The sequence below is a fragment of the Lithobates pipiens genome, unplaced genomic scaffold, assembly GCF_037356315.1.
Source record: "Lithobates pipiens isolate NorthernLeopardFrog02 unplaced genomic scaffold, aLitPip1_a1.2 Scaffold_16, whole genome shotgun sequence".
NCBI classification, from domain to species: domain Eukaryota; kingdom Metazoa; phylum Chordata; class Amphibia; order Anura; family Ranidae; genus Lithobates; species Lithobates pipiens.
Genome location: NW_027507748.1, coordinates 355,344,527 through 355,362,927, shown reverse-complemented (window position 1 = coordinate 355,362,927; position 18,401 = coordinate 355,344,527). Strand labels below are relative to the sequence as shown.

The window sequence follows — 18,401 nt, the reverse complement described above, 5'->3', positions numbered from 1 at the left end:
TCTATTCTATTTAAGTTCAAATTAATTCTATTTGAAGTTTGGGAAATTGTTATATTCTTTCTATTCTGTTGTTTTTTTAATTATATTATATTATATAGTATGCTGTGCATAGTAGCCCATTATGCTTTACCTATGCAGGGAAATAAAGAGGAAGTAAAACCCATCAGGGTTTACTTCCTCTTTAACTCTCCATAGGATTTAATTTAGATTGTACTATGCATGCTCAGGCCCTTCTCAGAAAATTTTGACATGTAGCTCTGTGGCTTTGTGATTGATATCTTGCAGGACTGGGGACAGGTGATTAAGAGTTTCAGGAAATGACTACTGGGGGCTGACCATGTTACCATATTAAATGAACACAGCTTTAAAAAAAAATTCTAAGTTAAAGTGTTACTAAACCCAGGACCCTACATCCACTATATCTAATCTCCCACAGTACACAGGACATGGAAATACAATAATTTTAGCAAATATAAACTGCTAAATACCTTTTCTCATCAGCAGTATATATCAGTATTGTGACATCTATTCGTGCCTGGCTAAAGCTTGTAGGATGAGTTTTCTTACTGTACTGTCTGTCCTATCAGGATTCAGGACCCCTGACCCTCAATCTGGACAGTGTTTATTGGCCCTGTGCTGATTATATGCACTCTCCCAAGAACAAAAAAAAAAAAAAAACTCTCAAGCAATACACTCCAAACCGTGCATGTGCATGACTCCAGTAACACTGTCTTATCCGGACATGTTATGGGGACAATGCAAGAAGGGGAGGATCTGTGCATACAGGATCAAACAGGCTTTTTACACACTATGGAGGATCCCACAGTGAGTATAACAAGCATGCTTTAATGCATATACAGACAGATTTTACTGTTGGGGGGTTTAGTAACACTTTAATAATTTTTTACCTAGCACCGGTTGGGCATTTATCTTGCTTTTCTTTTATAAATAACACAATCAATTCATATTTTACACCATAAAACACTGGTCTGAATATAACTGTGCTTATGTAAAGAACAAAATATGAGTTTCTACTTCTTACCTTGATATTCAAGCTTAAATCCAGGTTTGTTCTGGGAATGGTCACTATGAAAATAAATAGAGGTTTCATGGGACGTAGAAAGAAGGTTGCCAGGTGTTTCTGATCCACTAAACCGACCAATCACATTGCTGGTTTCATGAGGGCCATTCCGAATCTCCACAAAGTCATGATTGGCTTCACTTGAAAAGCTCAGAAACTGAATATGAGCTCCTGTGATAGAAAAATGTAATATTTGTGTCAAAAGAAGCATCAAATTAATTGTAAAATAAAGGTACATAATGTCCTTTTCAGAGCTTTTTTTCTCAGAGAATAGGTGCAGGAACTCAGCCATGCCCTCCACACACACATACCTGCCAAATGGCATCAAATAGTAGCTCTTCCCTCTGCATACAACCCCTCCCTCCACTGCCCTCCTCTCCCCCCCCCCTTAAAGCTCCACCGTCTGTCATATGTCTTACCTTTGTTGCAATATTAAGCTGAAACACCTATCTGGCTGTAGTACCGCCCAGCAACACTGTATCCTGGCCTAGGTCGAAGAAGCCCAGGACTAGGGCAGCACTTTGCAGGGGGGCAGCACTGAAAGTGTCCCCGCTGGCTTAGTGTAGTGTTAGTGCTAGTGGCAGTGTAGTGCCAGTCTTATGGGGGGAACTGGGCTGAGAGGCAAATTAGTCTAGCGCTTCCATAAAGCGGCCACACTGCTTCTAGTATGCGGGCGGACGGCATTCTGCAACTGTGGGGGGGGGGAGTTCTCCTATCATCCTGGACCACCAACTTTCCTAACTGTGCTATATGTTTTCTGCTGCACCATTGGCATGGTTATATCTTCTTAGTCCTCTCCACAAAATTATCAGAAATTCGTGCTTAAAGTAGAACTATATGCAACACTTTTTTTTTCATTTTGGAAAGAGTAAGGGAGGGTTATAGCCCCTGTCAGTTTATTTTTTACCATCCCTGTCCCATTGCAGAGATTTCCCTTCACTTCCTGCCCCATAGCCAAACAGGAAGTGAAAGGAAATCTATGCAAATTAAGGGAATCCATTCTCCCCCAGGCCCTCAGAACTAGGGTCCCCAATTGAAAATTTCAGGGCGGGTCTTAAACGGCAAATGGTGTGGTCTTAAAAGGAAGGGGTGGGTCATATTTAAATTAGAGGTGCACGAGTTTAGTCAGGCCTAGGGCGGCACAAAACCTAGATGCACTACTGCCTCCCAGCACACTATACTATACTACAGTCACTTACAGGGTAGATCATGTTGTAGGAGCATCAACAACTGGTCACCAGGGAAAAAATGGAGACCACAGAGGGTGCAGCCTACCATGCACCCTCTCCTGCCCATGAATGCACTAAACCCTGGGCACCTGTTCTGTATCTCCCTTGTCCCTGTCTGGCACTCAGCGGGATCTGCTGAGGAGATCTGACCTGTGGGAGCTACTGGGAGGTAAGCTATCAGTTGCAAATGCAGAAGCTGGACTTCAGTGTTACCAAGTGATAGTGGTGAGCAGGGAGCAGAAGACCTGAGCCAGAGGTGGTGGAACTGAGTTCCCCCTAGTTCCTGCTGAAAAAAAGCCTGCATCCTTTTCTTTGTTTTGATACATTAATATTCAGTTTAAAGGCAAACTCCAGACAAACAGCTAAATGCACTGATAAAATATCTATGTGAAAACGGTTTTATCTGGTTATTTACTTTACATCCATAGATAGCTAAGAGACGTGAGTTTTCTCTACTGTATTTAGGCAGAAAAAAACTCCTGTCTCTGTCTAATTCTGTGATTGGGCAGTGAAGGATAAGCAGTAGGCTGATGAGTACATCCATCTGTTACCAATGTCAGCATTATACTACTTATTCCTGTAGGCCAGCTTCCTTGTGCTGTAATTCCTTCTACCCCCTGACATACAACACATACAGTCTATAGAACCAAAACTAATTTACAAAGAAAAACAATATTATAACAAGATTATTGGAAACGTTAACATCAAATTAACACAATCCCAACCAGTAACTTGTCTGTAGACAAAATGCATATTGAACTGATGCTTCTAGACTAAGTTGAGACACAAACAGTACCATGCTAGCACAACCAAAAACCTCTGCATAGATATAGAAAGCAGGGATGATCAAACTCCCCCGGTTTTCAATTTGTGTGGGGTTCATTGGATCCTGAGCGCAGTTTGCCAAAATAAATTAAGCATCAAACCCCAATGAAGTTTATGAGGGATACAGTTTCAAGGCTATTAGACATTGTCAATAAGGGCACAAGGAGCTGGGCACAGCCATGGGGCACATTGCAAAAAAATACCATACAACAAGAGACTACCGCAACCGTTTGTTGGGGTGCCATTCAATAAGAATAGTGTAGCGGGTGCATTGTCCCCTACTGTAACAGTGCATTGGGGGTGCCATTAAAACACTACATTTAAAATATAACTAAAGGCAAAACTTTTTTTTTTGTTTTGGACAGAGTGGAGTGGGATTAGAATGCTTATCAGTCTTTGTTGGTGTCGGTGCCCCCTCATATGGAGATTTTCCCTCGTTGCTTGTCCTGTTTACCATTATCAGTGAAAGTAAAAGAAAATAACACATTTTGGGGTGTCCCCAGAAAAGTAATAGAGGGGAAATCTTCCAACGAGGACACTAATTCTGGTGACCTGGGGATCCTCAAGGAATTTCCTTATTCTGAAGGAATTTACACTCACTTTCTTTTTGGCTGTGGATCAAAAAAATCTGACAGGGGTTATAACCCTCCCTTTCTCTATCAAAAAGAAAACAAAACAACACAAAAAAACAATCTATAGTTCTACTTTAACAGTCCCATGTGTAGCTAGAAAAATCTGTTGCTGTTCTTTAACGATCTGCTGTGTATAGCATTAAATATTGACAAAATGTTGCTGAGGAATGTTAGACAAATGTCAATAAATGTGCCTTGTTTCATTGGAACATAACGTTTAAGGCTGGTTTGGCTGACATCCATCTCTGCACACACATAACTATCGTTCAATATTCATACAAAAAGTTTCCAAACTACTGAAAGCACCCATAGTAACTTTCTTTAAAGAGGAAGTAAACCCTTCCAAACAACTTGGACCTATAGGTAAGCCTAGATTAAGGCTTACCTGTAGGTCCAAGCAATATCTCCTAAACCTATATGGTTTAGGAGATATTTGCCCGAAAATGGGCACCGCTGTCTACGGCGCATGCGCCGTAGACGCGGCGCGCATGCGCACTAAATGCGGCAAATCCAAGAATGGATTTGCCAAATTTGTCGACTCCCGTGCGCATGCGCGGGAGTGACGTCATCGCGGCTTCGCCGCATGACAGCGGCGGAGCTGCGAGGCGCGACTCCCGTGCGCATGCGCGGGAGTGACGTCATCGCGGTTGCGCCGCTGTGATTCGTCGGAGCTGCGAGACGCCACAAGCAACATGGATGCGGCGGACTACAGGGGACAGCGGCGACTTCACTGGCTCCTGTGTCAGGTAAGTGACACATAATGAGCTACTATGCGATGCATAGTAGTCCATTATGCTTTACCTTTGCAGGGAAAAAAAGAGGAAGTAAACCCATCTCTTTAAGAATTGCTTTCTGCCAATGTTGCTGTCCAATATATGGGTCACAGAAAAATGTTTTGTATGTAGGTAAATCCAAGCCAAGTTATAGTTCTCTTTATAATTTTATACCTTCTTCAACCACTTCATACCGGGAAGAATTTATCTCCTTAATGACCAGGCCATTTTTTTTGCAATATGGCACTGCGTCGCTTTAACTGACAATTGCGTGGTCGTGCGACGTTGTACCCAAACAAAAATAATGTCCTTTTTTGCCACAAATAGAGCTTTCTTTTTGTGGTATTTCATCACTTCTGTGGTTTTTATTTTTTTGCGCTATAAACAAAAACATTTTGAAAAAAAAAACAATATTTTCTACTTTTTGCTATAATAAATATCCCCCCCAAATTTTTTTTTAAAAAAAATTTTTTTTCCTCAGTTTAGGCCGACATGTATTCTTCTACATATTTTTGGTAAAAAAATTAGCAATAAGCGTATATTGATTGGTTTGCACAAATGTTATAGCGTCTACAAAATAGGGGATAGATTTATAGCAATTTTATTATTATTATTATTTTTTTATTAGTAATGGTGGTGATCTACGATTTTTATGGTGACAGCTACATTGCGGTGGACAGATTGTACACTCTTAACACTATTTTGGGCTATTAACATTTATACAGCAATCAGAGCTAAATATAGCCACTGATTACTGTATAAATGTCACTGGCAGGGAAGAGGTGTTAGGGGGCAATCAAGGGGTTCAGTATGTTCAGTCATGGTGTTCTAACTGTAGGGGGGATGAGCTCACTAGAACATGACAGAGATCACTGCTCCCAATCACTGGGAGAAGTGATCTCTGTCATGTCACTAGGCAGAACAGGGAAATGCCTTGTTTACATAGGTATCTCCCCATTCTGCCTCTCTGTGTCTAGATCGTGGGACATTGAGTCCAGTGGGACCTGTGGGCACAATCCTGCGGCAAGCATCGGGTGCGCGTGTGCATGGCCGGCATTGTGCACGTGCCCTATAGCCTGCGATGGTGTACGCCTATTTGCACAGCGGTGCCATTTTGCCGATGTACATCGTCGTGCAGCAGTAGGCAAGTGCTGGCGATCATTAATTAATAAAGTATCAAACCAAACAGAAGGGGAAGAGTTAAGGAAAGCCACATCTTTAATTAGCTGGTAAAACATTTTTTTTTCCTTGATGACATGCACACAATTAATTCCACACATTGGCCACATTAATACTTAATTAGCTGATTGCCCTGCTTACTTTCCCTTGCTCTATCTTTCTCTTTGTTAGAAGAATAAATGCTTTTTAATAACCACGTGAACTTGTGTGTGTGATGGTAACTTTCAATCAACAAAACATATTATTTTATAAAACAAGGTGCCAAGCTAACTAAAACCCAAATCCTCTTAATGGTTTGGATGGAAAAAAGTGGACAGCAGGTAAGTGGAACGATTAGTACATCTGCCTTTAGTTTTTTTTTTTTTTAAAGCGGACCTATACGTCAACTCTTAAAATCTTTAGAAATCTTAAATGTGGCTGTCTAACAGGGATTTATTGGCTTGGTTCATTGTGACAAATCAATCATTAAAAAACAAAAAACCTTAGCATATAATTCATGATTAGAAGAAGCAAAGTACCTCTGCACACATGACAGAGCTTATGGACTTCACTAATGTGTTATTAAGGTGTGTGGCCTTCAAAGAGGAAGAGCTGCTTGGTGATTGGCTGCTCCTCTATTAATGATGGCTACTTTGCAGTCATGTAGCCCTGCAGCATAGATGAAGAGATGAGCCTAGGCAAAAGAGAAGCTGCAGAGTGCCCATGAAAGACCACATGCCCACCATGCTATTCGGAATGCCCTTCTGACAGGAGAAAAGCAGCATTATAAATGCACTTAAAACCATGTTTTTCAAACTTGTTTAGAAACATCAAGCTTTGAAATTAACACTAGCATTTAGACGCATTTAGACACATGGGGTGCTTTTTCTGCCTAAAATCTATTCTCTTGAATGCGATTTTGATACGTTCAGATTTCTTCCCCTAAACGCCCCTGTCTCTAAATGCCTATGTTTGCATGGACACATAAGCTAACATAGAGGTGCATTTGGGTACTAGACATGTGCATTTCGTTTCGTTCCGATTCGAAATTCGGACACATTTTCATTATTCGGACATTCGGATGCATCCGAATAACCGAATTACAATGCTAACGAATTCAACCGAATTCGGCCGAAATTCGACTCAATACCGGATTCGAAATGATTTCAACATGATTCAAAATAATTTCAACCGCATTCGAAATGATTTCAACATGATTCGACATTATTTCAACCGCATTCAAAATGATTTCAACATAATTCGACATTATTTCAACCGCATTCGAAAATATTTTGTGACCCGACTTTAGGGCCATGTATCTTGGGGTCACTTGGTGCTAGAAACTCCAAATTTGGATAGGTTGTAGTACTAGTACTATTGTGTTTGCATACCAAATTTGGTGTTTCTAGCTATAAGTGACCCTGAGATATGTGGCCCCAAATTCGGGTCGCAAAATGTCATTCTCTGCTGCAGAAAAGTGCTTGACATTTTGTGACCCGAATTTGGGGCCACGTATCTCGGGATCACTTGGTGCTAGAAACTCCAAATTTGGTATGCAAACACAATAGTAATAGCACTACAGCATATTTGGAGTTTCTAGCACCAAGTGACCCCAAGATACATGGCCCTAAAGTCGGGTCACAAAATATTTTCGAATGTGGTTGAAATAATTTCGAATCATGTTGAAATCATTTAGAATGTGGTTGAAATAATATCGAATCATGTTGAAATAATTTCGAATGCGGTTGAAATAATATCGAATCATGTTGAAATAATTTCGAATGCGGTTGAAATAATATTGAATCATGTTGAAATCATTTTGAATGTGGTTGAAAACATATCGAATCATGTTGAAATCATTTCGAATGCGGTTGAAATAATATCGAATCATGTTGAAATCATTTTGAATGTGGTTGAAATAATTTCGAATCATGTTGAAATCATTTCGAATGCGGTTGAAATAATGTTGAATCATGTTGAAAGCATTTCGAATGCGGTTGAAATAATGTCGAATCATGTTGAAATCATTTCGAATGCGGTTGAAATAATGTCGAATCATGTTGAAATAATTTCGAATGCGGTTGAAATAATTTTGAATGCGGTTGAAATAATTTCGAATCTTGTTGAAATCATTTCAAATCCGGTAGAAATATTTTCGAATTTGGTTGAAATATTTTTGAATGTGGCCAATTTTTCGAATTCGGTAGAAAACTAAACGAAAACCGAAAACGAATTTAAGGAAGTTAACGAATATAACTAAACGAAATGAATGAATTAACGAATTAAAACGAAACTAAACTAAACAAATTTTTTCCTTTTGCACATGTCTATTGGGTACAGGAAAAAAAACCCATCAAAGCCTGTAAAACAGGTATTTGGTAGCTGCAGTGTGCATGAGGCCTAAGTTCTACACTATTCACCATTGCCTCATCTTGCACCATTTGAAAAATACGTTTGCCTAAGTCTACAGCTACCTAAATCTCTAATGCTGTGTATGGAAAAGAGACTATAGGCTGGGGATAAATAAAATTATATAATGGTACTCTTATGCCCTGTACACACGGTCGGACTTTCTGACGGAAAATGTGTGATTGGATCGTGTTGTTGAGAGCAGGATCTTAAATTTTCCGACAACAAAATTCGATCGTTTAAATTCCGATTGTGTGTAGACAATTCCGACGGACAAAGTTCCACGCATGCTCAGAATAAATTACCAGAAGAAAACTATTGGCTACTGGCCCGTTTATAGTCCCATCATATGTGTTCTACGTCACCACGTTCAGAACGATCCGATTTTTTCCGACTTTGTGCGATCGTGTGTATGCAAGACAGGTTTGAGCCAACATCCGTTGGAAAAAATCTGATGGATATTTTTGTCGGAATATTCGACCATGTGTATGGGGCATTACAAGAAAGTAGAGAAATAGAAAATTTTAATTTACGACCACAAACTATTTAGTTGTAAGTTAAACAAGTATGATTAAGGTATCTAATTTGTTTGGTACAATGAAGCAAGGTGACCATTTTGGCCCGCATTTTAGATTTTTCTCTAAACTGTTCACCAAATCTGCTGCAAGTATGGGGAAATATAAGTAGTGTGTAAACGGCAACTTAAAAACATTTGTCATCTTCCATACAGCATAAACTTCCCCATGATAAGCACTATCTATCTCCATCAGATAAAATGTGATAACCTCTGCTGTCACAGTTGATTAGGCAGGTGTTGCCATACTGAAGTTGCTGTATATGAAATGTGACCGTGCTGTCACTCACCAAATCCCACTGGTAAAGAGATCTTCCAGGTGCAGTCCAAATTACTGGGATAGTTTCCTGGGAATCCAGGACTCAGAATGACACCTTCCATGTCTTCTGTAACTCCTCCACACTGAGCTGGGGGAGGGAGTGGAGAGAAGAAGAATTTGTGCTGTGTTAAATTGCTACAAGTAAGACAGTGTGGAATATCTGTAACAAAGATGGATGGTAGACAACAAGGGAGATTAAACTGGGGAACATAAAACACATGCAGCCTAGACCAAATTCAAATTAAATTCAAGGGCAAAAAGAGCATTAAAGAACTACAGTGTACAGTTGCCAACTAATGCACATAACTTCAGCGATGCCTTGTAGCCAAATTGCCAGTCCAGAAAAAAATCACAATGCATTCCTCAGTACTAAAAAGGCAATTCATTTTTTAACTGTTATCAAGGATGGTCTTAACCTACCTAAAACAAATGAATCCAGTTTGATTTTGAATGGTGCAGAGTTCAATGCTGTCAGGAGCATATAAACTCTCCTGTAATTTGACAGCTGCTCCTCATTTCAGCATCCTGGTTTTGGCTAAAGCATTCTCCTTGTCTGTCTGTCCACCTGCAAGGTGATTGAGGTGGCTATACTCTGGGTGTAGACCAAACCTGATTTAAGACAGCCAAGCCTTAGCCTACAGTCTCATGCTTGTAATATTGTGTATGCTGCATGGCTTACAACCTGTCTGTTTGTCTGCCCTGCTAGATTGAATTCCCTTTTTGATGACCTCGAATCGGATATTATACTATTCTCTGAACTCAGTCTTCCTTTTGACTATGAATTGACCCTGAGTATTCTGAACCTTGCCTGCCTTGCATCTGCACTGTAATAGAACCACTCTGCCTGTCTGTCAACCGCATATACCTGTTCGCTTTTCTCAGTTCGCACATGGCCTGGCATGGTAGCCAGGCACTATAGCATTGTGTATAAGTCCTGGGGGCAACCAAGTACCAGTAGGTAAGGATAGGCCGAATTGACCCCTGTTTGGTTCACACCAGAATTATCGAATGCCACAAAAGTTCGGATCTGAATAATGAACCCCACTAAAGTCAATGGGACCCGTACATCAAAAATCAAAAGTGCCCATTTTGAAGGCTTATATGCAAGTAATTGGGCATACAATGGTTATAGGGGCCCGGGTCTTGACCTGGGGGACATGTATAAATAAAAATGTTGTGAAGAACATAATTTTTAAATGAACAGTGATTTTTAGATTTATAAAGTGAAAGCAAAAAAAAATAAAAAATCCTTACAATATAGTGCCTAGGGGGTCTACCTGTAAAGTGTACCATGTCTAGAATCTGCTGCAGAAATAATAGCATTTATATAGCAAACAACAAAAATACATTTTCCCTGCAAGCTGCCTTTATTTTGCTCAGCAACAGCTGGGAAGCCAGTGTGTATGATGATGCCACGATGTAGTGCACTGGGAACAAGATTAGATATTTTTTGGATACATTCTGGTATCACTTTGAATAGAAGTAATGGATGCACAAAAATTGGTCTTTGGGTGTCGGTGGCACCTGTCCACTGTAACTCTATAGAGGTAATCTTGATGAAAGCAAGAATTGGCCTTGCTGTAAAAAAAATTGCAATGATATGCACCTGTCAAACAGGTGCAGAAAAATTGGTCTTTGGGTGTCGTGGCACCTTCCCACTGTAAACCTATAAAGGTACTCTTGATGAAAGCAAGAATTGACCTTGCTGTACAAAATTTCAATTATATGCACCTGTCAAACAGTTGCAGAAAAGTTGGTCTTTGGGTGTCGGTGGCACCTCCCACCGTAACCCTATAGAGGTACTCTTGATGAAAGCAAGAATTGGCCTTGCTGTAAAAAAATGCAACGATATGCACCTGTCAAACGGGTGCAGAAAAATTACTCTTTGGGTATCGGGGGAGCCTTCCCACTGTAACCCTATAGAGGTGCTCTTGATGAAGGCAAAAAACATTGTAATGACATGCACCTGTCAAACAGGTGCTGAAAAATTGGTCTTTGAGTGTTAATTGTGCCCATGAAACCTATACCAAAAACATTCTTCCAGATGAAATGAATGAACACCCTCAAAGTTAGATAGTGACATTGGTATCGGTTTCTGACGGTCATAGGCGTGAGCCCCAGGGGCTCTATGGGGGAGAGACGACCACAAATATTGGTCAACTGGACCCATAGTTCTAACGGGAAAGAGGAAGTCCTATCCAGCCTTACGAGATGTTCCATTATAGGACAAGGGGGTGGGGGGAGGGGGGTAAGGAAGTGTTTTTGGGGGGAATTTTCAGGCTCCCTCTGGGGTCTGGTATTTGTTGTTGTTGGGGCTCTCACTCGATCCTTCCACAGGTTTAGGAAGGGCAGGTACCGCTGGGTCCACTGGACGCACCAAAAAGCAGAGGGAATCATCATTAGAAGAAAGGTATGAGAGTAATCAATGTAGTCACTTATAATGTAAGGGGTCTAAACACAAAAAAGAAAAGATACAGGGTAAATGATGAACTTTACTATATGGAAGCAAATATAGTCTGTCTCCAAGAGACGCATATAACACACACCTCAGGTATTAGATTGAATTCGGTAAATTTCCCGATCTGGTTTCAGGGGGACTCCCCTTCCTCTTATTTTAGAGGAATAGCGATAGGTTTTAGTAAAACAATGAGTTTCAGGCTGGAGGAGCGTCTAGTGGACCCGGAGGGATGGTACCTGTGCTTAAAAGGGATGCTGTTCAATATTAAATGCACAATTGTAAATGTTTATGCTCCAAATGAGAATGTGGACAAATTCCTAAAGAAAGTGTTAAATAAAATAGAAGGGTTTAAGGAGGGCAAATTGATATTAGCAGGTGACTTTAATTGGATTATAGACCCTAAAATAGATACTACAGGGGGAGGGAATAGGACATCGGAACAGAAACAGAGAATGTTCTCAAGGGCTCTGGCTACTTATCAGTTACAGGATACCTGGAGGGTATTGCACCCTAAAGATAGGGATTACACATGTTTCTCCCCGGTCCATGGGTCCTTCTCTAGAATAGACCATATTTTTTTGGAACGTCAGTTCTTGCCGGCACTTAAGAAAGCAGAAATAAAAACAAGAACGGTATCGGACCATGCACCGCTAAAGATTCAGTTGGATATAGGGGGAATTCGTGGTCCGAGGACAAACTGGAGGTTGAATATATCATTGCTGGAGGATGAGGCCTCAGTAAATAGGATTGATCAGGAGTTAGAACAATTTTTTAGATTGAATGATACCCCGGGAATCTCTAGTTTAATACTTTGGGAGACGCATAAAGTAGTAATAAGAGGAGTCTTAATAGGGATCGGAGCGGGGAAAAAGAGGGACAGAGAGAGGAGGAAAATCTTACTTTACGACGAAATTCAGAGACTTGAGCAGAGTACGAGATCAAGGGGGATTCAAGATAAGCAGGACTTAATGTCGAAAAAGAAGGAGCTAGATGACTGCTTAGAACAGGACAGGAGGGCTGCTTACCATATCCTCGAAAGAGACAGGTATCAATGGGGAAATAAATCAAGTAGATGGCTGGCTAGGAGGGTGAAGGAAAGGAAGAGCAGAACTTTTATCCCAAAGGTGAGAGATAAGGAGGGGGAAGTACAAAATATGCCAGATGACATAATGAGCACCTTCTATGCATACTACAGGTCCCTCTATAATATTGGACATCGGGATAATGCGGAAAGTAGAGGGTTAGAGGAGATAAAGGAATACCTGAAGAGGTTATATCTATACAGGCTTAAACAAGAAGAAAGAGATTCATTAGAAGCCCCAATCACAATCGACGAGGTTGAGAGAGCAATTAAAAACACAGCTAAGGGTGAGGATGCCCTGGTCCCAATGGGTTCCCGATCGCTTACTATAGGACATTCCAAAAGCAGCTAGCTCCAAAATGATGCGATTATTTTAACGCAGTAGGGGAGGATGAGAGATTTCGCGAAGAGACACTCTTGGCACATGTGGTTCTGATCCTGAAAGAAGCTAAGGATCCCCTGGCAGTTGAGAGCTACAGGCCAATCTCTCTATTAAATTCAGATATTAAATTGTTTGCCAAAATTATCGCGGAGTGATTAGGGCCTTATGTGCCAGAGTGGATACAGAATGATCAGGTGGGATTTGTCCAAGGGAGGGAGGGTCGGGATAATGTCTTGAAGACAACTATGCTAATCCAAGAAGCAATTAGGCGGGGTACCTCTACGGTCCTCATGTCTGTAGATGCTGAAAAAGCATTCGATAGGGTTGATTGGGCGTACCTCTTCGAGATATTAGAGGATTTTGGATTAGATGAGAGGATGTGGAGCTGGATAAAAGCTTTATACTGTCACCCTAAAGCCAAAATAAGAATCAATGGTACCCTGTCTTGTCCCCTTGAATTGTTCAATGGGACAAGACAGGGATGCCCGCTTTCCCCACTGCTGTTCATCCTATCGCTGGAACCCCTCCTGGTAGCCATCAGGAAAAATCAAGATATTCAGGGAATACGAGTAGAAGGGAGGGAGTATAAGATCACGGCCTTCGCAGATGACCTCCTGCTCTATATCACTAACCCCAGGATCTCTATCCCAGTGATTATGGATGAATTGCTGAAATTCGTGAAAGTGTCCAATTTTAAAATGAACATGTCCAAATCCGAAATATTAAATCTAAATACGCCACTAGAAGAACAGATTGCACTCCAAACCAAATTACCTTTTAGGTGGTGCCTGAAGGAACTAGGATACTTGGGAATAAAATTGACAGCAATGTTGGGAGACCTGTTTGAGATCAATTATATCCCCCTTCTGAACAAAATTAAACAGCATTTGGGAAGGATACAATATAAAGGCCTCTCATGGATAGGGAGAATAAACGTAGTTAAGATGTTCATCCTACCAATATTTACATATACATGTCAAATGATCCCAATATTACTACCCCAAGCATATCTAAACAAACTGAAAACCATGATTATAAGATTTATCTGGAAACAAAAAGCAGCGAGGGTGGCCTTTAATACTCTGACTAGGAGCAAAGAGAGGGGAGGTCTAGCAGTACCAGACTTTAAAAGGTATTATGAGGCAATAGTGGTGTCACGAATTGCGGACTGGATCCATGGTGACGGGGGAAAGACTGGGTGGAATTAGAAATTAAGTTAAGCAAAAAGAAAATAGGTGAGCTAATATGGATACCGGCACGTTGTAGAGAATTAGGCCCTAATATGAGTATCTTAACAAAAAATTCACTTCGGTTTTGGGATATAATGTATTGTAGAAAATATGATGTATTTATTGTATTTTTTGTAAATGGGTACAATACTGGAAAACTTGAAAAATAAAGAATAAAAAAAAAAGGAATGATGGTATCTGAATAAAGTGGGCTTTGAGAGGAAAGGAAGTCCTCCTCTTCCTCCTGCTTCTCTGCCCCCAGCGCCCTGTCCATAATGCTATGCAGAGTCTGCTCCAGCAGGAATACAACAGGGATTGTGCCACTTATGCATGCACTATCACGGCTCACCATCCATGTGGTCTCCTCAATTGGTGACAATACAGTACATGCATCTTTAATGATCAGTCAAAGTTGAGGGGGCCTGACATCATGCCGTATTCGCACAGGTACTCGTTGACGGCCCTCTGCTGCATGTATAGCTGCTGCAGCATTGTCAAAGTTGAGTTCCACCTGGTGGGCATGTCACAAATCAGGTAGTTTATAGGCAGGTGGAATTCCTGCTGAATTTCAGCCAACTGAGCACTAGCAGTGTATGACTGCCTGGAAAGGCTACAGACTCTTCTGGTTAGCTTTAGCACATCTTGCAACCCTGGGTACGTATTTAGGAAATGCTGCACCACCAAATTTAGAACAGTTGCTAGGCATGGCACATGTGTCAACTTTCCCTGTCTAAGGGCAGACAGGAGGTTTGAGTCATTATTGCACACCACCATTCCTGACTCCAGCTGGCATGGTGTTAACCACCTCTGGGCCTGTCCCTGCAGAGCTGCAAGTATCGCTACTCCAGTGTGGTTCCTGTCCACTAAACACACCAGCTGAAGCACTGCAAGGCACCTTTTAGCCAGACTCATGGAATAACCCTTTGAACACTTAGGGGGTACCTGATGTTCATAGGACAATTCTGCATAGGAGGGCATGGAGGTGGAGGAGGAGGTAGAGTGCACAGGTCTGGCATCATCATCACCAGCTGTATGGGGACGTGGGGGCACAACAAGCTGCAGCACCAAGCCCCGTCCTGCATCCTTTCGATTTGCAAGCAGCGTTACCCAGTGTGCTGTGAATGAAATATATGGTCCCTGCCCATGCTTGCTGGACCACTTAGCAGTAAAGTGGATTTTAATGTGCAAAATTGCATAGTATAGCACACTAACTAACTAATAGCACTGCCCTGTTCAATCGCTCTTCACACCAAAATCACACTGAAAAATGGCTGTCATTGAAAGAATACTTTTATACTGTGGGGCAGGAATGAGCCATAATTACAGTGTCCAATCCTGACTCTGACAGTGTTCTGTGTCCTGATTGTCTGAAGTTTCCACTGCTTCAGACAATCAGGACTTTTTTTTTTTCAGCAAGAATCAGCTGATACTCAAGCCGCCTATGGCACCTTTTAAAGCTGTTAACTATTATATGTGGCAGCCCGTGCCACTGTTTAAAATGGTAGTCTGGGCCAGGTTTTCAGGTTTTATGTTACAGCCAGAGATAGAGGTCAGTGGCCCCACCCTCCCCAGGAGAAACAATCAAGCTAACAAAGGTACAGCATTTGCACAAGCACTGGAACTGTGTGTTTGATGGTTTGGAGGACCAAGGCAGGAGGCCTGAGTTATGAAACTGCAAAGACAGCCAAGGGGCTGAATTCTATGTTTTGTTGCATTGATGGTGAAAATAATTAAAAGTGGACAGAAAAAGCCCTGAAACGTACTTCTGGCAGTGGAGTAAACTTACTGTTTGGTGCTACCAATGAGCTACAAGTTCTCCAAAGTGTTACATATGGTTTCAACATCTGTATTATTTTCCATTAAGTCATGTTAATTCAAGGGCAATCAGGCACTGTACTATACTAAAATGGCCACTCAAAACCAACAGCCCCCTGGCCTTCTCTAACTGCTATTTATATACTTACCAGATGGAAGACAACATAATTTAAAAAATTCTACATCTAGAAATCTGCCTAATGCAATGCTGGCAATGCTCGAGAATGATTGCTTTTTTAATTAAAAAATATGTTGTAGGGTAAAATTGATCTATAATTTATAACAGATATCAAGGGCAAACTAAAAAACTTTAATACAGCACATTATTTCAAAACAGATGAGTAAAACAGTAGTGTACACAAATAAACATATAAAAACACATAAAATATAATATGTTATACTAAGTGTTATACTAAGATATAAAGATGAAAGTCAAATGTGTGCTATAAAGGGAAGAGTGAGTCCCAAATGAAAGGAAATTACATACGACTTGTTATGAGCTCATACATAAAAAACTCCATAGCCTGGTGGAAAATATATAATCTTAGACCAGTTAAAATTTGTTTTTAAAAAGGCACCAATGAAGTGCTTTTAAGTCAGTGTTGTTTTGACTATAGTTTCTACATACCGATACATAGAGGTGGCGGATAATTCCAACGTCTTACTGTTCCCGGCATACATGAGATATGCGAGTGACCCTGAAAAGATAATGCAATAAATAAAACACTGTTTGAGCATCATATTGAATATTGCTGGTATTAAACATCACTGATTGAGGAGGATCTAAATTCAAGAAGAAAAAAGTATACAGGTACGTTGCAGCTTAGTCCAATCCTTAGATGTGGTTGCCTTATTATTATTTTTTTTACAGGCTAAGTGCATTTGTACAAATACAGCAAATACCTGTTGATTCTCTTAGAAATCGATGAGGGAATAAAAAAAAACACTACTGTCATTTTTCTATGGCCCTTTAAAATGGCCCGTGCCAGACTCAAAAATCCTTTAATTCAGTGGTCAACAACCCTGTCCTCAGGGCTCACTGACAGACCAGGTTTTATGTATTACCTTGGGGAGATGCAAACTAGAATACTGCCATCACTGAGAAGCAAATGATATCACCTGTGATGTATTTCAGGTATCTTGCAAACCTGGCCTGTTAGTGGGCCCTGAGGACAGGGTTGATGGCCACTGCTTTAACTGACAGGTGCTGCTGATTCAGGTAATGCAGCAAATTAAAAAGTGAGCACCAATTTGTAAATAATTAAACTGGAGGTAATTAGGGTCTACTAATTAGGTACCTGTCCCTGTATGCAGTGTAACAGAATGGCAGATTTACTATCCTCTCCCTGTTACTGGTTGTTAAGGAAGCAGTCGGCTTTGCGGCCGACAGCCTCCTAGCAACCAGTGAAGCTGCAATGGGTGGAGCATGATAGGGAAGCTGACACACTAGTTTGCCATGCTCCCATCATGTAACTGACAGCATGCAGTGGGTGAATTCTATAGTCAATAGCAGGCTGTCTATTGGCCAAGGATCCACCCACGGTCTGCTGTGAATCACAAGGAGAGCAAATCTGGTGGGGTACTAGTGTCTGCGAATTCTTATCGGGCTCCCCAGGTATAAAACTCCCTGCCACTGTGCTGCTCAATAGGTGCAGGGGCAGGGAGGGAGCTCAAGTGCACTGAGGGTGAAGTGTTTATATGAATGGTCTCAGTGTGTTTTCACACTCAGTGCAAGCCCCAGATTCATATACCTGTCTACAACAGGTACATAATTAATGTCACTCATACCAACATTTGTCATGCAGATGCATGTAGGAATTCTAAAGAGTGTCTTGGACACTCTTTATGAATTTCCCTGCATGTGTCCTTGTAACTTCCCATGCAGTGAACTGAAACCCTACACAACAGCATTCCCCGTCATCTTCTTTGAAGGTGAGGTGTTTGTAGTCCAAACCAGGAGAGAGCAATAGAGTGATAATCCTGCTTCTAAATAGCAATAGTGCAGCATGTGGGCATTGTAACCCTAGGGAAGATTTAAAAAAGCAGAAAGTGTGATGGATTTACAGAAGCATTTTGATGTTAAAAAATCATGCTCAAGCACCTTTTGCTTAGTTAAGTGAACATCTAAAATATAATTCATGGGGATATCTTAAATACATTATAGTACTAGTGAACTTTCTTACTGGATCCACAGTGCCTTAGTACCTGCAGTGTATATCCTGGTTCACACTGAAAGAATACTACATCGTTCACAAGATATCTTTCACCATTCTTTACTCCATTACTGGGAACAGCTGGTTCTGGACAACTGGCGAGGCCCACAGCTAAATAAAACCACAAAAAAGAAAATTAGTAAAACAAAACACATAGTTAACAGAAAGTAAGAAATAGTGTAGTGTTGGAGGAACATAGAGGAATGTGCAGACATTAAGGTGT

The 18,401-nt window shown here is 40.9% G+C and overlaps 1 protein-coding gene across 3 annotated transcripts in view; it reads right to left on the bottom strand.

Moving 5' to 3' along the window:
• CSMD2 (CUB and Sushi multiple domains 2) overlaps window positions 1-18,401 on the bottom strand; it is a 1,348,498-nt gene that overhangs the window by 123,183 nt on the left and 1,206,914 nt on the right. For all 3 annotated transcript variants that reach the window (XM_077481921.1, XM_077481922.1, XM_077481923.1), the window contains 4 exons: window positions 18,171-18,289; window positions 16,594-16,663; window positions 8,972-9,088; window positions 1,043-1,252 (listed from right to left, as the gene is read on the bottom strand). In XM_077481921.1, coding sequence (XP_077338047.1) covers window positions 1,043-1,252; window positions 8,972-9,088; window positions 16,594-16,663; window positions 18,171-18,289 — 516 coding nt within the window. The remainder of the gene's footprint in view (window positions 1-1,042; window positions 1,253-8,971; window positions 9,089-16,593; window positions 16,664-18,170; window positions 18,290-18,401) is intronic.